This window comes from Hakea prostrata, chromosome 2, assembly GCF_041222555.1.
Source record: "Hakea prostrata isolate BN-2017 chromosome 2, UWA_Hpros_2, whole genome shotgun sequence".
NCBI lineage: Eukaryota > Viridiplantae > Streptophyta > Magnoliopsida > Proteales > Proteaceae > Hakea > Hakea prostrata.
This window is the reverse complement of record NC_142601.1, coordinates 3,783,187-3,804,506: the sequence shown is the minus strand read 5'-3', so window position 1 is coordinate 3,804,506 and position 21,320 is coordinate 3,783,187. Positions and strand designations below refer to the sequence as shown.

The following is a 21,320-nucleotide window of genomic DNA, read 5'->3' as shown; positions in this document are numbered from 1 at the left end:
ACCACCTTGATTTCTTTCTTGGGTTTTACTTTTAGATAAGTTAGCTTGAAATTACCTAGAGGTTTTATTCTTAATAAATTAACTACCATCTTACCCCCAAAAAAAAAAAAATCTCCCAGCCATTTAGATTCCTTCATTCCCATGATGCTCCTCTCAGAGTTGGGGCTTGTAATAGAGGTTGGTGACTTAAATGCTTTGCCTTCATGGTTTTGTTAAGAGTCTTTAACATTGTTTTGTAAGTAACCCTTTGTTGAATCACTTTGACATTTTGTTTATATTCTTGCAAGATGTGTCTAATTAAAACTGTTTTTATTAGTTGCATGGGAGTGAAAAGCATGCAATCATCTATAAAGAACAAATGATGTCTAATAATTTAGGAATAGCCATGCTAGAGGTAAGTCGCTTCAACAGGGACTTCTTCAAACAGAATGAAAATATTAGGACTGAGAGGGCAACCCTGTCTTAATTCCCTAGAAGTAACAAGTTTAATTGAAAAGCTGTGGTGAGGTTGTAAATTCCTTATGAAATAAAACTCAATTCATTTTTGTTTTTTTTTTTTTTTTTTTTTTTTTTTAAAGAAAGGGAAAAGTAGAAAATAGTTTGTACTTTGGATTTGGCAGTTTGGACCCAATCTGCAATTTGGGCGGGCTTCAATTAATGGGCTTTAGCCCATCAGCCCAAAATAACTTTTGCAATTTACGGAAGTGTCCTTGAGGATCGAAAGTCCAACCCATAGAAACTTCTAGTGCTTCACCGGAGGAGATGGGACTCTCTCAGTCAGGCGAAGGCCAAAGGGCAAACCGACGATCACATCGCAGAGCACACGCGTCGGACACAGTAATTCGCCATTGTTCTCTGCTTGAGCTGGAGACAAGCCCTAAAACGCAAATCTCCAGATTGTCCAATCTCCTGCAAATCGTAAGAGGTAATAAAACCTCAACTGCTGTATAGAAGTTTTGGTCTTCTTTCTTGTATCTATCTCTTCGCGAGTTTCAAGTTTCCTCATCGAATTAGTGATTGAAACAATCCCTAATCCGTATCAAAATCTGAAGAAAATCGATCTCCGAGAGACTAAACAAACAGTGATATTCTTTTGTTGCTTTGTTTTTTTTGAGTCAGATAAAAAAACAGGGGAGGGGGAAGAACAAAAGCAGCGGGAAGAGGAGCAGCTTTAGAGTTGCAGGTTTTGTTTTTATCACTCTGATACTGATCCAGGATGCCTCCTAAGCAGAAATCCAAAGCCGACTTGGCGAAAAAGCAGAAGATTGTGGAAGACAAGACCTTTGGTCTCAAGAACAAAAACAAGAGCAAAAATGTTCAGAAATATGTTCAGGGTCTCCAACAGTCCGTCCAACCAAAACCTGACCCCTCGAAGATCGCCGCCAAGGTTAATCGTTTCACTCCTCTTTCATGTCTCGCTTCTCCAAGACATGTTCTCCTATTATTCTAACAATTTTGATTGCTGTCCATTAAATTCGTTCAACAGAAGAAGAAAGAGGAAGAAAAGGCGAAAGACAAGGAGCTGAATGATTTGTTCAAGGTTGCCGTTAGTCAGCCTAAGGTTCCTGTTGGTATGTATTTCATTCTTGTAATGTGGGTTCTCATTGGTATGTTGTTTTTGACATTAACTTATGGAATTTCTGTACCTTATGATCAGGTGTGGATCCCAAGTCTATATTATGTGAGTTTTACAAGGCGGGGCAATGTGCCAAGGGTTTTAAGTGCAAATTCTCTCATGATTTAAATGTCCAAAGGAAGGGTGAAAAGATTGATATTTACAGTGATAAGCGTGATGAAGGTGGTTAATCAAATAAATTCTTGCACTTCTAATTTGCGTTCTTCATGTTGTTACTGTTGCCTGATTCTTTGTTTGCTGTAATCTGTGGTAGACGGAAATCAATCGATGGAGGACTGGGATCAGGAAATGCTTGAAAAGGTGGTGGAATCAAAAAGGACAGAGTATAAGCAGAATAAACCTACTGACATTGTATGTTATTCTTTCTCACCCTCAGCTCATGAATCCTACTCTTAACCTCCAGAATGAAGTGGTTAATTTGGCTTACTTGATCATAAAGCATTTGGAGATATTTTATTCCATCTTTCTGACCAATGATAAAATGAAAATAATTTTTTGGTGGTCCTTTTTCCCCTTGTTTCTGTTGAAGTGATTTGAAGAGGAACAGCACCACATTCATTTTGTTTGTTGGCAAAAAATAGTTGCACTTAATTCATATTTCATTTTTAAAGCCCCCTCCCACCCAAAAAAGAAGAAGAGTGCATGGTACAATAGCTGTCGGCAAATGGAAGTTTAGTAAAACCTGAGAAAACATCAAAGCTGCCTCTTGATATAGAGCTGAATTTGAATCTCCTTCAAATTCTTTCAAATTCTGTTGATGAATTTCTTCTAGGGTGTACTCCATTTCCTTGAGTTCCTCAAATATTCCTAATTTGTCAGTGTGAACGATGATTATGCGCTTTTTTCCTTTTTCATAGAAAATTTTAATTTTTTCTATGGTCTTGCTCCATTTCATCTTCAGTTCCTCAAATATTCCTAAATTGTTACTGCAAAGCATGATTGTACCCTTTTCTCCTTTCATAATTAAGTATATTAAGATTAACTGAAGCCTTTGATGATGCATAGTAGCCTTTGGCTAGGGGTGTTGGCCATGAAAGGGGGATATATTTCACATGTTACTGAGTAAGAAACCTGGTTTTTCATTCTTTAGTTTTGCGACAGAGCTGCCATGAAAGAGTATTTATTTTATAGTACCAAGGTGAAGGAAAATTCCCACCCATTTTGGTTTGTCGGATACTCTTTGTTGACAGAGATAGGGACCTTCACTTAACCTTTTATTTTTTTTGGTTTGGGACTGTATCTTTTATCTTGATGTGGGATTAGGGTCTAAGATCTTAAATATGATATGTAAATCAGAAGAATGTTAATACATGAACAAAATTGATAGAAGATTATATGAAATCATTGTGAATGTAGAAAATCATCTAGAATCTATGATTGGTTAAAACAAATCTAGAATTTGCTTAATATGAAGAAGGATCAATGAGAAAGTCAATAGTCTGCTCTGCAGACCAAGAAGTTGATGTACCCAGAGTTGGATGGGAGCATTTTAACAATAAAAAATGTTCAGGCCAGTCTTCTAGGTTGAGTTCTCTCTTTACAAATCAGCTTCTACCATGTATCGTCAAAATCATTACAAGAAATTAGATGAAACCCAGCTAACTTTAAAATTCAACAATTAAGAGGGCAGACCATGTGCACCGGTAAGGTTGCTCCACTGTGTTCAAGTTGTGACAGGTTCAAGTTGGGACTCTGGAAACAGCGTCTCTGCAGATACAGGGTTACGGCTGTATGCAGCCCATGGAGGTGGAGCCTTTGTTTACTGGGTACATCCTTCCTTTTTCTCTAATTATATAATATAAAAGATCTGTTAATCGGATTGATGTAAATATGTTTCCAGGTAATTATAGTTCAATTTCTGATTGAAAATAACAAAATAATTGAATAGTGAAGATTATGAGATATTGCAGTAGAAGAACAAGAGATTAGTGGGAAAGTAAGAGATGAAGCAGAAGAATCGAGGTGGGGGAATTAACCCCACCCCCCTTAGTCTGATGTTGGTTTTGGATGGAAAATATGGGGCTTCCACCAACATCTAGAAGTCTTAATCCACTCAAAAAAATTTATTTTTTATCTAAAAAATCACCCACCTAATTTTATTTGTTAATCATAAACCTCACTTGGTTAGGAACCTGAGATGTCTGAAAACTCAAACGCCTTACACCAAACTCTAGGAAGCAATACTTAATTTTATGAAAAAAGATACTTGAGATGCCACATCAACCAACATTAATAACTCATAAACATTTAATTTTTATTTTTAGGAAAATATTTAAAATTTTTAAAACCATAAAAGAAAAAGGGATAATTTAACCTTACAGTCCTTACCATTAATTTGTTCTCATCCTAAAATAAAACATTTATATATTTAAATTATTTTAGGAAATAACTGAAACCACGTGCTTATGGATGTGAAATTTTACTAGTAATACTAAGAAGCAATTACAGCTTTTCTGAAATTAAAAAAACTGCTAATGACTAACTAGCCCTACTTAAACGGATCGGGATCATCTCCCCGTCGGGGGAGCACAGAGTGCTCCCTGACGGCTTCCCAACCACAAAAACCAGTGGGTCCCACAGGTGAAAAAATAAGTTTTTTTCTTCTTTTCTTTTCTAAAATGTGTTTTTTCACCAGTGGGACCCACTGGCTTTTGTGGTTGGGAAACCTTGGGGAAGCACTCTGTGCTCTCCGTTGGGGGAGCTGATCCCGACTCTACTTAAACTTGGAATGAAGATAAGCTACTACTAAATTAAATCCCATTTGCTTACTTTATTACCCACATTCTTGTCCCATTAAAGTAGCCCTTATGAGCAAGCTGGCTATGTATGACATTTATTCTCCAGCTTGAGTGGGATTGTTGAAATACCTACAGGAAGGATGCAATGGGAAATAAGTTCATAGCTGTATTATATGCTAGCTAAGGGCATTTATGTTAGTCAACATAGGGGAGAGGTATCTACCTTACCTTTAGAACTTCTGTGCAACCTGCCTCTTCTTTTCTTGACTTCCTTTGCTGCTTTAGTATATTATAAGTGTGAACTGTAATACTAATTTGAGTTCTGAATATTTAGTATCTTGATGTGTAGGTTCAACATTGTCAGTAAGCATCATTTTCACTTTTGTTTTTGTTTGTGCCCTAGGGATATGTTTCATAGAAAGTGAAAAAAATAATTATTAGTTGGAAAAATGTGACAGAATCATACAACTGAAGTATTCAATGTTAAACAAAACTTGACCATAAATGGAATATAGTCTATGAGGAGAGAACACTGACCAACTATTAGATGACTCAGGACCCTAATGAGAGGGCTACTACAAAAAATATCCCCCAGAACCAGAACCTCACAAAAACATCTGTTTTAACCACCTTCTGCAGCATGTTAACTTTCTTCAATGTCTCAATAATGATTTGTTCCTTGACTGTTCCAAGTACTATTTCACTTCAGGCTTTTGTTTATTTTATCAACTTGTATTGCTTTCAACCTGTAGGTGGTTCTTATTCACAAGGTCACAATCCTGGTCATGGCAGGTGTGTAAATACTTTCTGGAAGCAGTGGAGAAGAAACAGTACGGTTGGTTCTGGGTTTGTCCAAATGGTGGTAAAGATTGCCATTACAGACATGCTCTTCCTCCTGGTTATGTGTTAAAATCTCAAATGAAGGCTTTATTGGAGGAAGAGACTGAAAAGTCAACTATTGAGGAAGAGATTGAAAATCAGGTAGCTGGGATTTGTTCCAGGCATTCCCACTGTCCATGCTGAAATATGGATTTTATTAAAGTAGTTCTTACAAGTGACATTTTCCTTATGTGGTAGCGCGCAAAAATATCTACTTCGACTCCATTGACTCCTGAAATCTTCATGCGATGGAAGAAGAAGAAGATGGAGGAAAGACAAGCTAGTCTTGCTGCACAGCAGGCCGAGAGAGCTAAGAATGATCGCATGAGGTATTTGTGTACTTGTTTATCTAATACCTGTTTCACCTAAGAAGCTATTGATTAATTTGAAATGTTCTTCCTTTTCAGTGGCCGTGAGCTATTTCTGTCAGACTCTAGCTGGTTTGTTGATGATGTTGGGGCATATGATGAGTATCAAACGGAAGAAGAATCAGATGCCAGTGAACAGAAGGTACTCTTCCATTCTTACCAATTTTATTTGTCATTTGTGACTCCTGGTGGTTTTCATGATCCCCCGGCTGGTCTTATTTGGAAAATTCTTCATTGTATTCTTTTATGCCAGTTCCTCTGGCATCCGGAATTGCTGATATGCATGAACAAATCTTGGCTGGGTTGTTCTCCAGTTATGTTTGTAATTGTCTTGCTAATTGGCTTGCCATAATTAAATAGTTTGACTTTCTTTGGAACTGTTTTGTCACCTGAACCTTGCTTGCAAAATATACCCTTTGGTGTAACATTCTGTGCTAGTATGAGTCTGGACACGGCATATCAACATGCCTAATGACTTACCTTGATTCATGATTGACACAATGTGAACCATGTGCCATAGTGTTGATCTTCTTTCAGTTGCATGTTGCAAACCTTGAGGAGGCAAGCCCAACTAATTCTGTTAATGTTGTGGCCAACTGATACAGAAATAGAAAGGAAGTGTGGTTGTTTCTGTTAAATTACACACTTGTTATGATTACTGGTAGCTGACTAAGTTTCTGTTTCCAGTGTCACCGTATGGATATGCTGCATAGCAATCTTTTATACCGTGTTCCCCATTTAACCCAGTCTTAAATGATTTTTGCCGTTAAGCCTTGAGTTGATCATTCTGGGTGCCTGGACGAGTGAGCATTAAACTAGTAATTTTGTCAGTCCAAATGACTCTTACCTTGTCCTTCCAACAACATATAGTAATTTTCTTGGAACAATTGACCTCTGTTACTGTCTTCTTAGTTTTCATATTTACACGGTTAATATGTTTTCTTGTCACCTAGTGACATTGGCAGCACTGAGTATGCCTTTATTTTGTTTTTGTCGCCCCGGGTGTCCAGGCCTTTGGACCACTTGTTCCTGTGGATCCATACTGACCAATCACATGGATTGGTAAGTTACTGGGGTTCAATGAGACTCATTCAACTTTCACCAAAAGCAGTGAAGAGCACTGACTACCCCTGTGTGTGGCCCCAAGGGTATGAGGACTGGAACTCAGGATCTCACAGTTCCTTGGGTACGCATCTTCCAGCTCGACTAACCTTCTGGGGTTCACTGAGCATATGCTATTTGTTCTACTTGTCCATGCAACTAACAGTTTGTTTTCTGTTGTTGTTCGACATCTTTCAGTAGTATGTGATGTCACTGCAGGAGTTCTCTCCCTAATCAAGTTCTACCTTGTCTGTTTACTTTGTACTCGTCTATACATCTGGAAGCCCTTGGTTTATAGCTCCCTTCTCAAGTAGTAGGTTTAGATGCTATTCTGGTGACTGATTGACTGCATGCATGTCCATCTAGATATATGTCATCCAATCTTAGTGTGCAAGCCAGGCATTCATTAACCTTAATTGATCATGTGGATGCCTTCAGTTTTCATTGAAATGGCTCTGCCAGGAGAGCACAGTAACAAGTGAACTTTGGAACAGCAGAAAGTCCTCTTCAAGAAGTGCTTTGACAAGACTTAGCGAATTCACCCTCTAAAACTTGTAAACTTTGTTCCGGCATTGCCCATAGATTCTCCTTTATGCATCTGCTTGATACTTTCCACTTTGCCATTCATATTATATCTTTAGACAACACGGTTGTAATAGCTTGCAGGTAGACCAGTCACCTGGTGGACAGTGCAATGCAAAAAATACTGCTACAAGCTGGATTCATAAAGGACTGAATTCCATTTGATGTGACCTATCTAGTGCATATACCTGGTCTTCACTTTCAAGTGTTGGAATGGTCTTTCTACTTCTAACCCCCCCCTCCCCCCAACAGCAAAAAAAAAAAAAATAATAAAAGGGAAAGAAAGAGATGCTCTTTTGCCTCTGCAGAGAGGTTTATGGTCACTTAACCTTTGTAGAAATGTCATTGAGTCTACAGTACATCAACTCTGAGAACTAGATTCCATGAACAGTGTACCCATTTTTGTTTGCCTGAAAGTACATTAAACTTGCTGTATGCAGCTCTACCATTACTCATGGGTCTTATTGTTGGATTTGAATTCAGGTCAAGATTGATTCTGCCTCTCAGGCACCAAGTACTTCAACAGATACAGCTGCTGATACTGAAGCTCTTCCAGAAAACGATGATGATGATGATGAACTAAACATGGATGAGTTAAATGAACTAGAAGCAAGTCTATCAAGAACATCAATTCAGATTCGTGAATGATGAAGTGGACATGGATGAGTTAAATGAGCTAGAAAACAAGTCTATCGAGAACATCAATCCAGATTCGTGAGCCGGGCATTCAAGCTTCATCTTGAGAAAGAATGAAACAAATAGTGCTTTGGCGCCGTTGATTAACACCTTCATTCACATCACCTCGCAAGGTGAAATCATTCTTGATAAATTCCCCCCACCCCTCTTCCATTTTTAAATTTTTTATTTTTGGTAGACTGAACCCTTTCTCTGCTGTATTTTTAGTAATATTACTAGTGAGAAAATTTGGATGCCTTCTCTCTCTCTCTCCCAGATTTTGGGAAGGGGTCGGCACCATGGTATATAATGTAATTTAGAAACTAACTGGAAGTATTAGATATATTATGTGCTTCTTAAGTTGGCCATTAATTTCCCTCAAAAAAATTTTCTGGGGTACATGAATTTCTCTCGAGTTAAGTTTGGTCATTTGCTCCATTTGACACTGATAGTTTTCTGGCAAGCATTCAGTTTGAACTGTGCTGGATTGACTTGAAAAATGAGACCCGGAACTTGCACAAAACTAGGTCATGCTTGAGTGATCCATTTGATCACAGCAAAGGGTTACAACAGGGTTCTTGTACTTTCAAACCTGGCAAAGTGAGAAGACTAAAAAGAATATGGTATAGGGCCTTCTCAGTCAAGGCTGTCTATAAAATTTTGGTAGAGAAGGAAATTGAAGAGCATGAGAGGGGAGGGCTTCTTCATCAGCTTTTCATAGCTGGGAATTGATTGAACCAGTCCAATGGAAGGACTAGTGGAAATCAAGCACTTTGCTTATTGGGGGTTATGATTTTATTGATGCAGAATCAGATAACCTGCAACTAGTTTGTGCGATCAATGCTAGGGAAGACCGGCCACTTCAGGTTCTCCCCATTGTCCAACATATCCAATTCCTATCACCTAGGCTGATGGGTTTCAAAATGCAGATCACCTAGCTAGGTTAGCAATTCCTTATTAGATGTTGAGGAATGGCCAGTTAACACTGCTTGGCTGTTGGAGCTGTGCTCGGTTTTGTCCATTTATCTTAAATAAACTTGATCATTATCTAAAAAAAATAAAATTAATAATAATAAATAAATAAACAAAAAGACTTGAAGTAACTCCTTTGTGGATAAGGAGATTTTTTTTTTTTCCTATTCCTTTAAATAGAAGTAGGTTCCATGATAGATACCAAATATACAAAATGAAAAAAACGAAAATAAAAGTTGATACAAACAAGGCTTTTAGGATCGGTAAATAAAATTCATTTTTATAAGACATGCATGGGTGGTTTCATCGGATAAAAAATAGGCTAAATATGTTAGGGATACAAATGCACAACCACGAACAGAAAAGAATACTAGTAAAATATACAAGAAGAATTTTACATTTTTAGAAAATCTCACACCACTCTCACACCCCCACATAGTGTTACTTTTTACTTGCCCCAATCCTACGTGGGCTCCATCCTACAAGATGGGTTCGTCTAGATTGTCCCCTGACTATAAGGAAATCAAAGACAGTGTTTCAACTTTCAATGGAACCGACTTACCCATATGGCCCAACATAAAAAAACAGTGACTAATGGTTACACTTCGACTTTGTGTGCAAAAAAAAAAAAAATTCTCTACTAAATTATAAAAATTTCATTAATAAAATAAACAAATTACAATTGTTTATCTCATCGTTTTGAAGATAAATTTAATTTATTCATACAATAAAACTTATACATTGAGTTTGGGCTCCCTCACCCTATGGGAATGGTGATTCTTTATCTTTCTTTCTCGTCTCATCACCTTGTACCATATGTGAGGAAAACACTTCATTAAACCTGTTTGTTTCGATAATCCATTTATAACCTCCAGAACAAAAATTATTTTTATCATAATTATAATCCCATGACCACTCTCCATTTCTTAGAGGTCCCAAGTGTCCATCGTTTCTGCAGTTAACGAGTGGGCAAGAGGATGCTTTGTGATGTAGAATTGTGTTTAGAAACATGTGGGAGGATGTTGTGGGATGATCTATTTCCTCCTCTGTTTAGGTTCTTCTTGAGATCGATTCTCCTGAAAACAAAACAGAAGTGAAAGTTGATCGCCTCTATGGACGGGAAGCCACCTCCAATGATTAAGTCAATCCTTAAAGAAGACATTGAGAATCACTTTTGAAAGAATTAATGCTCAAAAAACGATGCAGGATATTAATGGAAGGAATGTTCTTAGTGAAGTTAAGAAGGAGAATAATGGTTGGAGAGCCCGTCCCTTTACCTGGGTGACTCACCGCTATTTATAATGAACCTGGGATCACTGAGAAATGACTCTATGGTGGAGCCGCTATTTAGAATGAACATGTTGACTTCCTTGAGAAAGGACTCTATGGTGGAGATGGCTTCTGAGCAAGGATGACCTTGCTCTCTGGTAGGAGCAGCTTTTTGGACAACTATTGATTTCCTTTAGTATCACCCTGATGTGACATTGTTTCTTGGCTGGGGGACAAAGAGTGACATCGTGGCTCTCGAGGCAGCTTCAAGGTGAATGAGAAGCTTCCAAGCTGTCTTGATCATTAAACGAGACTCTAGGGCATTTATTGCTGAATTTAATGCTGAGGGGGACGTTTGAGAGGAGATATTTTAAAACCCCTATTTGCAACTGGCCTAACTGAAAAGCTACTGGACGGAAAGGCTTGTCATCGAGCTCTGTTACACCTGCTTTGCTTGCTGCCGTCTGAGAAGCACTTTTGCCTGGCTGGCAAGTCTAGCTCACATGGATTCTAGAGCCCATGAACCGTTCTAACTGACCCGTCTCGGTCCAGTGGTTCGCTCCGGATCACCCATAATAGAGGACATACTCTTTGCCTGCAATGGTTCAGAAACTCTAGAACTATCATATAATCATTAGAAGGAGAACAAAGAAGAAGAAAAAAATTATATGGTTTCCTTACGTTACAAGATCTTGCGAAGAGCTGGGAGATGAAGAAACTATTTGAACCCAAAATTGTAATATAAATCATTGCAATGATCATTGAACTTCAATCCACTACAGCTATTACTTTTGGCGAACGCAACCCATTCACCTGAGTGGCTCTTTCAAAGACGCTTACTTGTAGGCATTATGTTCGTTTTTTTGTTAAAAACTCTGAAGTTTAGACGAAGAAGAAAAGAGAAACAAAAATTCTTAACAAGAAAAAGAGACCCAAACTCTGGAGTGTCTGTTGCTATGTATAGCAATGGAGAGACGAGTACCAACAATTCATAGGCTCTGGAGAGCGGACACAAAATCCTACCATGACTTGGAAATCAAATTAAGTTTCTTTTATATTTAATTTCAGTTTGCTTTTTCTCCATTTTTTCGTAATTAGTGGGGGAAGAAAGGGAGAACCTTACATGGAAAAACAAGGTTGTACCAGTTCTCACTTTCTTTCAGAAAACAAAAAATAGCAACTGAAATTACAATATATTTAGAAGTCCAAGGATTAAAACTTGGAATTTCTGAAAACTTCCAATGGAGATTCCAACTTGGGGATTGGAACTTGGATTCACAAGTAAGCTGAACCCCTGGAAATTCCTCATACATAGACTGAACTGGCAGTTCTTTCGTTTTTCTTGGATGAATCACAGAACTGGCAGTTGCTTCATATTCTTAAATACATTAAAGGGAGAGAACTTGTCTAGCTCCCTCCTCAAAAAGATACACAGAAATCAGGCCGTCCATCATACACTGAATTTCCTATGAGAACAACTGTTGATCAAGATCAGGACATCACCAAATTACAGAAACCAAGTAACACAAGTTCTGAACTACTCCATCATATTATCAGGATTGAAGTTTAGAGATTCCCTCCATATAAGCTCCTTTATATCTTCTTCATTCAAGGATGCCTGTTCAAAATCAAAGTTGAAGGGAGTAGAACAAACTGGCTCCACGTTGATTTCATGGAGACTTGACAAATACGGATGGTTCAATGCTTCGTCAACTTGAGAAAGAGAACATGCAAAATATGCACATCTATCAGAAATTGGTAAAAAGGAAAATCTAAACAGGAAGAATGGAAAAATATTAGCTACAACATACCAGTAATCCGTTTACTAGGATCGAAAACAAGCATTTTCGCAGCAAGATCAATAGCTGACGCAGACGCATTTGGAAACTTCAAAGAGAAGGGTTGCTTTGGAACTGGGGGAAGTTGCTTCACATACTTGCGAGCATTTTCACTCCTCAGGAAACCAAGGTCTGAATCTTCTGGTGTACCTAATAGCTGATAGAGGAAATATACAGTTAAAGACTTTCACCTCTCAGGCTGCAAGTTCTTTCTCATGGAAATGGGGAGAGAGAGAGGAGGGGGGGGGGGAATATATTTGGAGTGTTATTGTGTTAGCACTGTTCTAAGTGTATTAGTGATAGTGTCTAATGAATTATGGATTGGCTTATGTTACGTCCTTGTAATCGCAACTTCTACTAAATATTTAGAGTAAATTACATATTGCACGCTTTAGTGGAGCTTAAACTTTGGATTGCACACTTTAAAGCCCTAAATTACAAGTTGCACACTCTCAAGATCACAAGTTGCACACTCTTAACATTCCATCCAAGATTGCGTTAAAGTCATGAGTAAAATGACCATATTACCTTCATTAGAGTCAAATGACATAACTACCCATTTAAACCCTCTCATACCCAACCCTTAGGTGGGTGAAGAGATTTTTCCTTAGCCCATCTTCTACCCACACTTTCCCGGAAACTGCCCACCTTTGCTGGAAATCACCACACCCATGCCGGAAAAGCCCACCGTCCCTTGCCTAAAAAAAATCTCCCCCTTTTTATCTCTCTCTCTCTCGCTCTTCATAGAGGAAGATCGACTAGCGGAGTTGCAAGATTCGGTGAGGTTAATAACATCTATGTTATTAGGTTCCACAAAGCTTTATTCATGCATTCTGAAATTGCATATAAAAGCCTAGAAAAATCGTTAAGACCTCACCCTTCAAGGGAGATTGGAACGTTCACTGTTGAAATATCAGAATTTTTTTTGAGAATTGTACGTGTGAGCATAGGTATACTGTTGGTGGATTCTTTGTGGGAATCTATTCTTATTGTGGGTTTTAGTAGAAGAAAGCTGAGTCCTTTTGATTTGTCGCACGTTTGTGATCGTCTTCAAAATGGGTGGTGGCCTTTGATTTCTACTCCTTTTGATTCTGCTAATTTCGATTAGAAATCGTTGAAATTGGTAATTTTTCTTTCTATCTTCTCCTCTTGCTTCTGTCGGTCTTTTAAGTGCGTGAAATTGAATCATTTTTTTTGTGATTCTCTGATTGAGTTTTCCTAGGAAAGAGGAAGCATTAGTGTTGCAACCTAGAGCAACTTAGGTTTGCTTTCTATCCACCCTTCATTATGGGCGACACGGGAGACGACTTAATAGATCTTGATTTGAATCTTGGACCTTATGGTCCTCTATCACCTGATTTCCACCCGGATTTAGGGCCTTTATCGCCTGAATTAGGAAACATGGAAGAACGTATAACAACTCGAAGCAATAGCAATGAGGTTTAGACATCGTTGGAGGTGGAGACAGGGAAGGATTCAACCAGTGAATAGGAATATTTTGGTGGAGATGCTTGTTAGCTTCGGCACATGTGTTGAACCGCAGTCTAGGGAGCATGGTGTAGCTGCAGAAGGTAGAACCATCGGCGAGAGCAAGAAAACACTCCTAACGCCACTTCAACCAACGTCACCATCTCTGCACTCTAATCCGAGAGTTAGGGAGAGAGGGAGAGAGAGAGAAGGGTTGATTTTCGGCAAGGGAAGGTGTGGACCAGTGGTCGCTGGAAAAGGGAAGGGGTGGGTGGTTTCCGGCGAGGTATAGGTAAAAGATGGGTAAAGGGAGAATTTCTTCACCCACCTAAGGATTAGGGATGGGAGGGTTTAAAAAGGGAATTTATGTCATTTAACTTTAATGAGGGTAATATGGACATTTCACACATGAGTTAATAGAATCTTGGATTGAATACTAGGAGTGTGCAACTTGTAATTTTGAGAGTGTGCAATCTGTAATTTAGGGCACTAAAGAGTGCAACCTAGAGTTTAAGCTCCACTAAAGCATCTAATATGTAATTTACTCAAATATTTAAAATACACTCGGGTTTTGGCTCAGTATTCTATACCTAGCAGATACCCCTTTCTTGATTCTCTCTTCCATTTTTTCCTCCTCTCCCCCTTAACTCTCCTCTTCCTCCTTGCTTACTATTTTATGAGGTTGATATCGGTACATGGTATCAAAGCTTAATTAATCAGAATTCTTTCAACTTTTGTTTTGGCTGTTCCCTTGATGTCCTATTTTTTGGTTCTTCAGCAACCTATGCCACCAAATTTATTTAAAGGAACCCTAGTTGATGAACCATGAAGGGGTGGGACCTAGAAATTCCTTCTTTTGGGGTATCTTATGTTTTCCCCTTCACATGGATGCCCAAAGAATTTGAACTTACATGGAAGAAGTTAAGACAATAAAGAAGAAACCTATTACAGTGGTTCCATGGAGTTACTTATCTATATTAATCGATTTATATCTAAATTTGCTTCTGTTTTTCCTATTGGTGGTACTCTGTTTTCTGCTTTTGCAAATTTGAGATCTGCCTAAACTTTACATCTGCCCAGCAGCCAGCAGATTAACCTGGGATTCTGGAGGACTGACGACCCTTATGAGAAGGCCCATTGAGCCGATCTTTGAGGCCAATCCAAGGCTCCAAGCCTCAAATTAAGGGGAAATTAAGCTCTTGTTCAAATAATTGGAGTTGTGGCTATGCTGCTACTTTTCCACCCAGAAATTGAGGAGGTTCTTCGGGGTGACCAAGATCACGATAGTGGTTGAAGCAGAGGACAGCCGCCAGATCCAGGCATTCATCAGCTTACTTTGGTAAGATGAATCATATTATTGGTAAATGCTGAGCAAAGCACGGTAAACTCAAGTGGTGTCAACAGCTATCTGCTAATACTACTGTTTCTAGAGAGATTTCTATAGTGGTGTCATCTTCTGACACTAACCTAACTTGGACATTCCCTATTTCACAAAGAGAAAGAAAAAGTTTAAAAAAAAATTCCAACAAAACAATATGAGGAAAAGCCGAGAAGGTCAACACTCTCTTCCAACAATCCTTGGGAAGCCAATCAGTGACACCGTTACCATTTATGATCAATAATTGGTTAACCCATAAATAGAACATCACTAAACTGAGATTTACAAGTGACTGTCAGCAGGCATGGGACACATGCAGGGGCATTATAACACCCCAATCAGGGCCTTCCCCAAAAGTGTCCCATGTCAAGCTTGCCATGTGATATATGGCAATCTACTGAATTTAACAATAACAATAAATTTACGCACTCTAGATTTTGAAGCAGAGCATGGACCAGTAGGGAACCGAATCTGACCTCAGTAATGAGTTTCAACTGCTGAATGTAGTCTTTACCAGGAAACAATGGCTCTCTTTTGATAATCTCCATCAAAATACACCCAACAGACCAAATATCAATGGCTGCAGTATACTCCGAACAGTTGAGAAGCAATTCTGGGGCTCGATACCAACGTGTCACAACATATTCCGTCATGAAATCCGTCTCCGAGGTAGTTCTTGCAAGGCCAAAATCACAAATCTTGAGGTCACAGTTTGCATCAACTAACAAGTTGCTTGGTTTTAAATCTCGGTGTAAAACGTTTGCTGAGTGAATGTACTTAAGCCCACGGAGTACCTGATATAAGAAGTACTGCCAAAAGCCAATGCAGAGAATAGTATAAGGCATCAAACATTTGGCATTATAATTATCAAATATTTGGAATTTGAATCTAATTATAAAGGGGCATACTACTTCAGATTATAAGGACAATAAGTGAACGCAATATATTTAAATGAGATTATAAGTTTTGTCCTGATCTTAGGACTATAAAGCAGCAAATATTCCGATTTTTTTTTTTTTTGTGGGGGGGGGGGGGGGGTTTCAGATTATTTGCTAGGTAATTAGGCAATTATTAGTGCCAGCATAACGATCTGATTTTTTTGGAACAAGTTGCCTTCCAAAAAATAGACATAGCCAGCATACACCAACATGATGGTGCATCATTTCAGTTATTATTCATAACTTATTTTCCTTGTTAACAGAACTGAAATAACTACATTAAAAATAATCAGTTGCCACTTGAAAAAAAAATGGAAGACTTATGTCTTGCTAACTTGTAATTAAGAAGCCCAAAATAAAATAAGAGGATGAAAAATCTTTACATCAATGATGACTGTGATATCTAAAGAGAAAATTTAGATCTCAACATGTTGTTGAACCTAACCATCCAACAGAGAGATCACCCTATGATTAGCAGAGCTGAAAACTCATCAGGAGCAGTCTTTACTAATAATATTCTTGGGGATTCTCTCTCAAAACAAAAGTCCCAGGTACAGTTATAGAGAAAATTTAGAATGTCAGACAGGGATAGGATGCTTATAGATGGAATGCACCAGGCTTCATTAAGGTGAATACTTAAGCAGCATGAATAAATTTTAAAAAAATTACATGTGAACCACTGATTTTGTATGTTCAGGCATGTGATCATAAAAGTACAATGAAGTAAAGCTTTCAAAATGTGGAACGTCTTGTTGACAGACTACCAGGAGGTGTTCTTCAATTTGGTCGCATTTTCAGTGTTTACAGTCGCAAACATCGAAAGATCCCACCAAGCAGGTTCCCATTCAGTGTTTTCTCAGTACAGTCAAGAAAGAAAGTATGTTACTTCAATGGTACATGGTAAACCATTTTTGTGGCATCCGATGACAGAGGCCCGAGCTTTGATCACCATCTGACCTTTAGACTGAGAATAAGGAGTTATGGAAATTGCTGAAGTTCATCTACTTCAATGTGAGGCCATTTAAAAGGCTGAGTAACAAGAATAGTGTAACTCAATTTTGATCGAAGTTCTAGACACCAGTGCCAAACACTGGATTTGTGATTAATTGTCAACTATCAATGTAAAAAAATAAAGGATTGGAAACTGTAATGAGAAACCAATGAGACATTGATGTGAAAATTAATCAGTGAGAGTGAAATTTGACCAAAAAATGTTCAGTGACAAAGGGTACTCCTTGAAGAACAAATTCTTTCATACTACCCAGCAATGAATTTTATAAGACAGAAGACATGGCAACTATATCTTTAAGCCTCCTGAGATAATTCTAAAGCATACTCCAGATAAAAGTGTCTTTCCCAGAGCTTTGCATCATGCTGAAGCATTACAACATACAGGCCCTTCACACACTCTAATGTCCACAAGACTCTTCTTATTCAGAGTTCAAGTGCAGATGATTGGAAAACAAGGCAGGAAATAATATTGACCAAATAAAGGTTCAATGATAAATATTACTCCTCCAAGGAAATTTCTTTCATACTACCTGGATGTAGTCTTTTAGATAAGTAAGACAGGACACCCATGTCTTTACGTCTGCTAAGATAATTTTGACTCATACTCCAGATAAAAGTGTCTTTGACAAAGCCCTGGAACATGCTGAAGAATTACAAGCCCTTTGTGTAGTCCAATGTACATGGACTAAGGAAAAGCTTCTTAAATACGTTTCAAATGCAGATGACTGGTGAGAAAAGAAAAGGCAATAATATATTTGCAAGCACTAACCGCACTCTACCTGACAATGATCATCAGTCAATGGCTGCGTTGACCGAATTATTTGATGAAGATCAGTATCCATTAGCTCATATACAATGTACACATCATTAAAGTTTTCTCTCTGAGGTGGCCTTATGATATCCTTAATTTTGATAATCTGCACCAGAAAAATAACCAATCTATCAGGGAATTAGTGACTTAATGCAGGGAACATTAGTAAGACACTCAGCTCTGCAGCTTTCTTTAGTACATTTTCATGATCCATGTGGCAAAGAAGTTTGATCTCACGAAGTGTCCGTTTTGCATCTATCCTGTTATCAAAAGCATTCCCAATCTTCTTAATAGCAACCTCTTCATTTGTCTCAGAATTTTTTGCACAGCTGTCATCAGGAAATGAAAACTAGCTTAGATGAGAATGTTTACCAAGGTCTACAGAAATGAAAAGGCAATCACACAGAATTCTGTTCATGGTAGTACTAATGGTTCTATACACGCAACATAATACAGCAAATTAAGTACTTATCCAACCACAGTTCACCAGGCCCTCATCTAGTCAGAAGTAAAAAAAAAAAAAAAAAAAAAGTCAAAATGAAAAGCCCAACACCCACATTAGTTTTAAAAAAAAACACCCGCAACCAAGAGCCAGTGATTGCAAAACCAGCGACCCAATAAAACGAGACAAACCGGCCTGCCAACAAGGGGCAACAACGGAACGGGGGGGGAGCAAAATGAGGTCACCACAGGAAAAGGGGGAATGAAGGGATGAGGAAAGGCATGAGAAAACGGGGAAAACAAATAATAATAATAACAAAAAGGATAAAAGATGAAAGCAAGAGGAAAGATGAATGGGCCAGCAAATCAAGAGAATCTCTTGTATTGATGAATTTGGATTCAAATTCCAATTCATTGTATCATATCTCACAACCATTTCCTAAGAATTAGGAATGGTTATAGACTTCCCTTTAAAGGAAATGGAAATTTCCCAATTTTGAATTTCTTCTTCAATATATTTCCAAGCATGGATAATGACAACCAAGTTCAAATTTTGATTTGTTCACAGTTCTGACACAATGGTAGGAAATTTTACTTCTCCAACATGCTAAAAAGCCTCTAAAATTGCAATAACACATCAATTGATGACCTCAATCATTCAAGACAAATGACCACATAACATGTATAGGTCCTCCGAAAGAGGGTTTTTTTTTCCGGGGGGAGGTAATTAGATCCTTCAAAAAGAATTATGAACCATGTTCAGCAGTAAACTTTGTTCAGTATGTCTCAAATTCTTGTACCCGTCTCAAAGATTGACCTACTATACTTATAGTAGCTGAGGGGTTGGGATACGACATGCTTGGAGGATTATTACCGTGCTTCACTGTCTTGTTGGGTAAGCAAATTAGAAATTGAATTTGGAGGATTTCATGTTAGGGTTGGAAGATGGAGTTATTACACTATTTTGAGTGTTCTTCAGTGAATCCGTTACATATTCTTTCACTTCCATAGTGAATTATCTTCAGGCTCCAGCTTCACCCGTACTGATTTTCTAAATTCATTAAATCTATGTGTCAATTGTTCACTGTTTTGTCTTTGATTTGTCTCTTTGGTGATTGTTTTGAAAGACTACAAAGACGATTCTAACTATCATAAACAATCTTACGCAGCAAAGAAAATGAGCAGAAGGAATAATAAACCAAAAGTGATGATGCACCATAATTAAAAAAGTTCAAACCCAGACTAGTGTCGAATAAAAAAAAGAAAGAAAGAGGAAAGCTTACCAAACCATGCCGTAGGCTCCACGGCCGACGGGATATACAGGAGGGATGTACTTGGCAGATACCTCGAAAAGGGTACCCAGTAGGTTGTACTGCACATACCTCCCACCATGAGTTGGAAGACCTCTCACCTCCATGGCTCCGGATTCCTCCTCCATTTCGGAAAGCTAAATTCTAACAGAGAGCAGAGAATCTAGATTTAAGAAAAAGAGAAGTGAAAAAAGAGGTTCTTTTGATCTGTGGAATCAATAAAGTGAACAGGCAGTATGAGTTTTGCTGTTTTGGAGATTTTTTTTTAATTGTTAAAGAAAGAGCCAAAAGAAGTCTATCACGGCAGTCGCCAATTGCTGCTGGATGCTGTGTAAGCGTTTTTGTGTTGTTGCCTTGTTGGGTCCATTTGCTGGTGAATCAGTGAATGAACCTCCTTGTCTGATCTTTTGCTCGGATGGTGAATCTGATGTGGTGGTTTTTAATCATTGTTGGATACAATGAATAAATCCTAGCCGTTTAAAACGACTCTAATTGTCTTCTTATACAGCCATTGACCACGAATTACAGGAGGAATCACAAGGTTTGGGTGATAGGGTTTATTCTTTTTAATATTCTATTACTTTTTACTTGTAGGTCCCACTCAATTTGTGATTGTAAGGTTGTCGGATAAGCAAAGACCCTGAGGGGAAATTTTAAAAATCTAGAGATTTCAAATCTATGGAGTCATGGTTCATAAAATTTACTGCTTAGTTAGTCTGAATTTTTTGAATGAAATTTGTAAATTTATTTTGAAAAAATATTAATAAATTTAGGGATTCACACAAGATCAGTGGCCTTACTGTATTATTCAAAACCGTCATGAGAGCACATTAATCACTCCTAATTGAAAACTGATACAACTTGTTACCCCTTTTTTATATTCCCCTTTTTTTTTTTTCTCTCCCATAGAGTTTGAAGTTTGAGAGTAGCAGTTCTGTGCTCGAAACTGAAGCATTGAATTTAGGCTTAAAAGGTCATCTTTGCGTTCACCTACAAAATTACAAGTAAAGAATAAAATCATTGGAGAAAAACCTACACATGGTGGATCATCAATAATTGATTAAAGGTGGCGACTGAGTGCTTTGATTTTTCAAAAGGCAAAGGACAAAGGGTATCCGTTCCAACCAAAATAGGCCGTTTAAAATTCAATGGAAATTTTTTGATTTGATTTGATTTGATTTTTTTCGAGAGACTGAAGAATAAGGGATAAGTCACTTGATTTTCCCCCACCATTGTTGATGTCGGTCAGAGTGAATGGGGCCACTGGACCAGGGGATGGGATAAGGCAAAGAAAAGACGAGGAAAAAATAAGAGATTGAACCACAGATCTCCTTGGACTTTATGACTTTACATAAAAATTGCTATTCAATTTAAACTTGATTTAAAATTTAAAGATTTTTTAAATGAGGCTCCTTTTTCATTTCAAATATGCCATATGGTTCAAAAAATTTACAATTCCACTTTTAACACCAGTAGTTAATGTTTTAAAATCAAAATTAAATTTTAATTATCATCATATTTCCCACAAGAAAATAATCAATGTGCAATGCATAAACTTCTTATTTTCAAAGCTATACCACTATCGGTACTCACCTCTCATCCAAAAATTTTCTCACACCCAATCACAACTTAACACGTGAGAATAACAGTCTCTCTTGTTGAATCTCACAATTGGTTCCAGCATACTGGAGACAGTTTTTTATATAGAAACAGTAAGTCTAAGACGGTCAGAGAGCATCACCTATCATTGCCAACCAAGAAGCATTGTCCCTCTCTTGTGATACATATCTAACTTCCTTTTGGGTGGGGTTTGAAGAGTTTGAGCTGGTGGGCCACATAATATATGGGCATAGGAAGAAGTGAGTGGTATACAAGGCTTGGGGCAGGTGGGGAAGGGGATGGAGGG

General features: G+C 38.0%; 2 protein-coding genes across 2 annotated transcripts; one reads left to right on the top strand and one right to left on the bottom strand.

Annotated features, from left to right (window-relative positions):
* Positions 1–595: 595 nt before the first annotated feature.
* LOC149023325 (zinc finger CCCH domain-containing protein 11-like) lies at positions 596–8,166 on the top strand. Its single transcript, XM_089143862.1, has 9 exons — positions 596–925; positions 1,120–1,387; positions 1,487–1,571; positions 1,658–1,798; positions 1,890–1,987; positions 5,167–5,355; positions 5,452–5,582; positions 5,661–5,763; positions 7,788–8,166. The coding sequence occupies exons 2-9, from the start codon at positions 1,217–1,219 to the stop codon at positions 7,950–7,952; spliced, it is 1,083 nt and encodes a 360-aa protein (XP_088999988.1). The 5' UTR covers positions 596–925; positions 1,120–1,216; the 3' UTR covers positions 7,953–8,166.
* A 3,141-nt stretch (positions 8,167–11,307) lies between these two features.
* LOC149023324 (mitogen-activated protein kinase homolog NTF6-like) lies at positions 11,308–19,758 on the bottom strand. The gene is made up of 6 exons (XM_089143861.1): positions 19,388–19,758; positions 17,863–17,992; positions 17,632–17,769; positions 15,380–15,712; positions 12,032–12,215; positions 11,308–11,933 (listed from the first exon to the last, which is right to left on the bottom strand). Exons 1-6 carry the CDS (start codon positions 19,540–19,542, stop codon positions 11,758–11,760), a joined length of 1,116 nt encoding a protein of 371 aa, XP_088999987.1. The 5' UTR covers positions 19,543–19,758; the 3' UTR covers positions 11,308–11,757.
* Between the last annotated feature and the right edge of the window lie 1,562 nt (positions 19,759–21,320).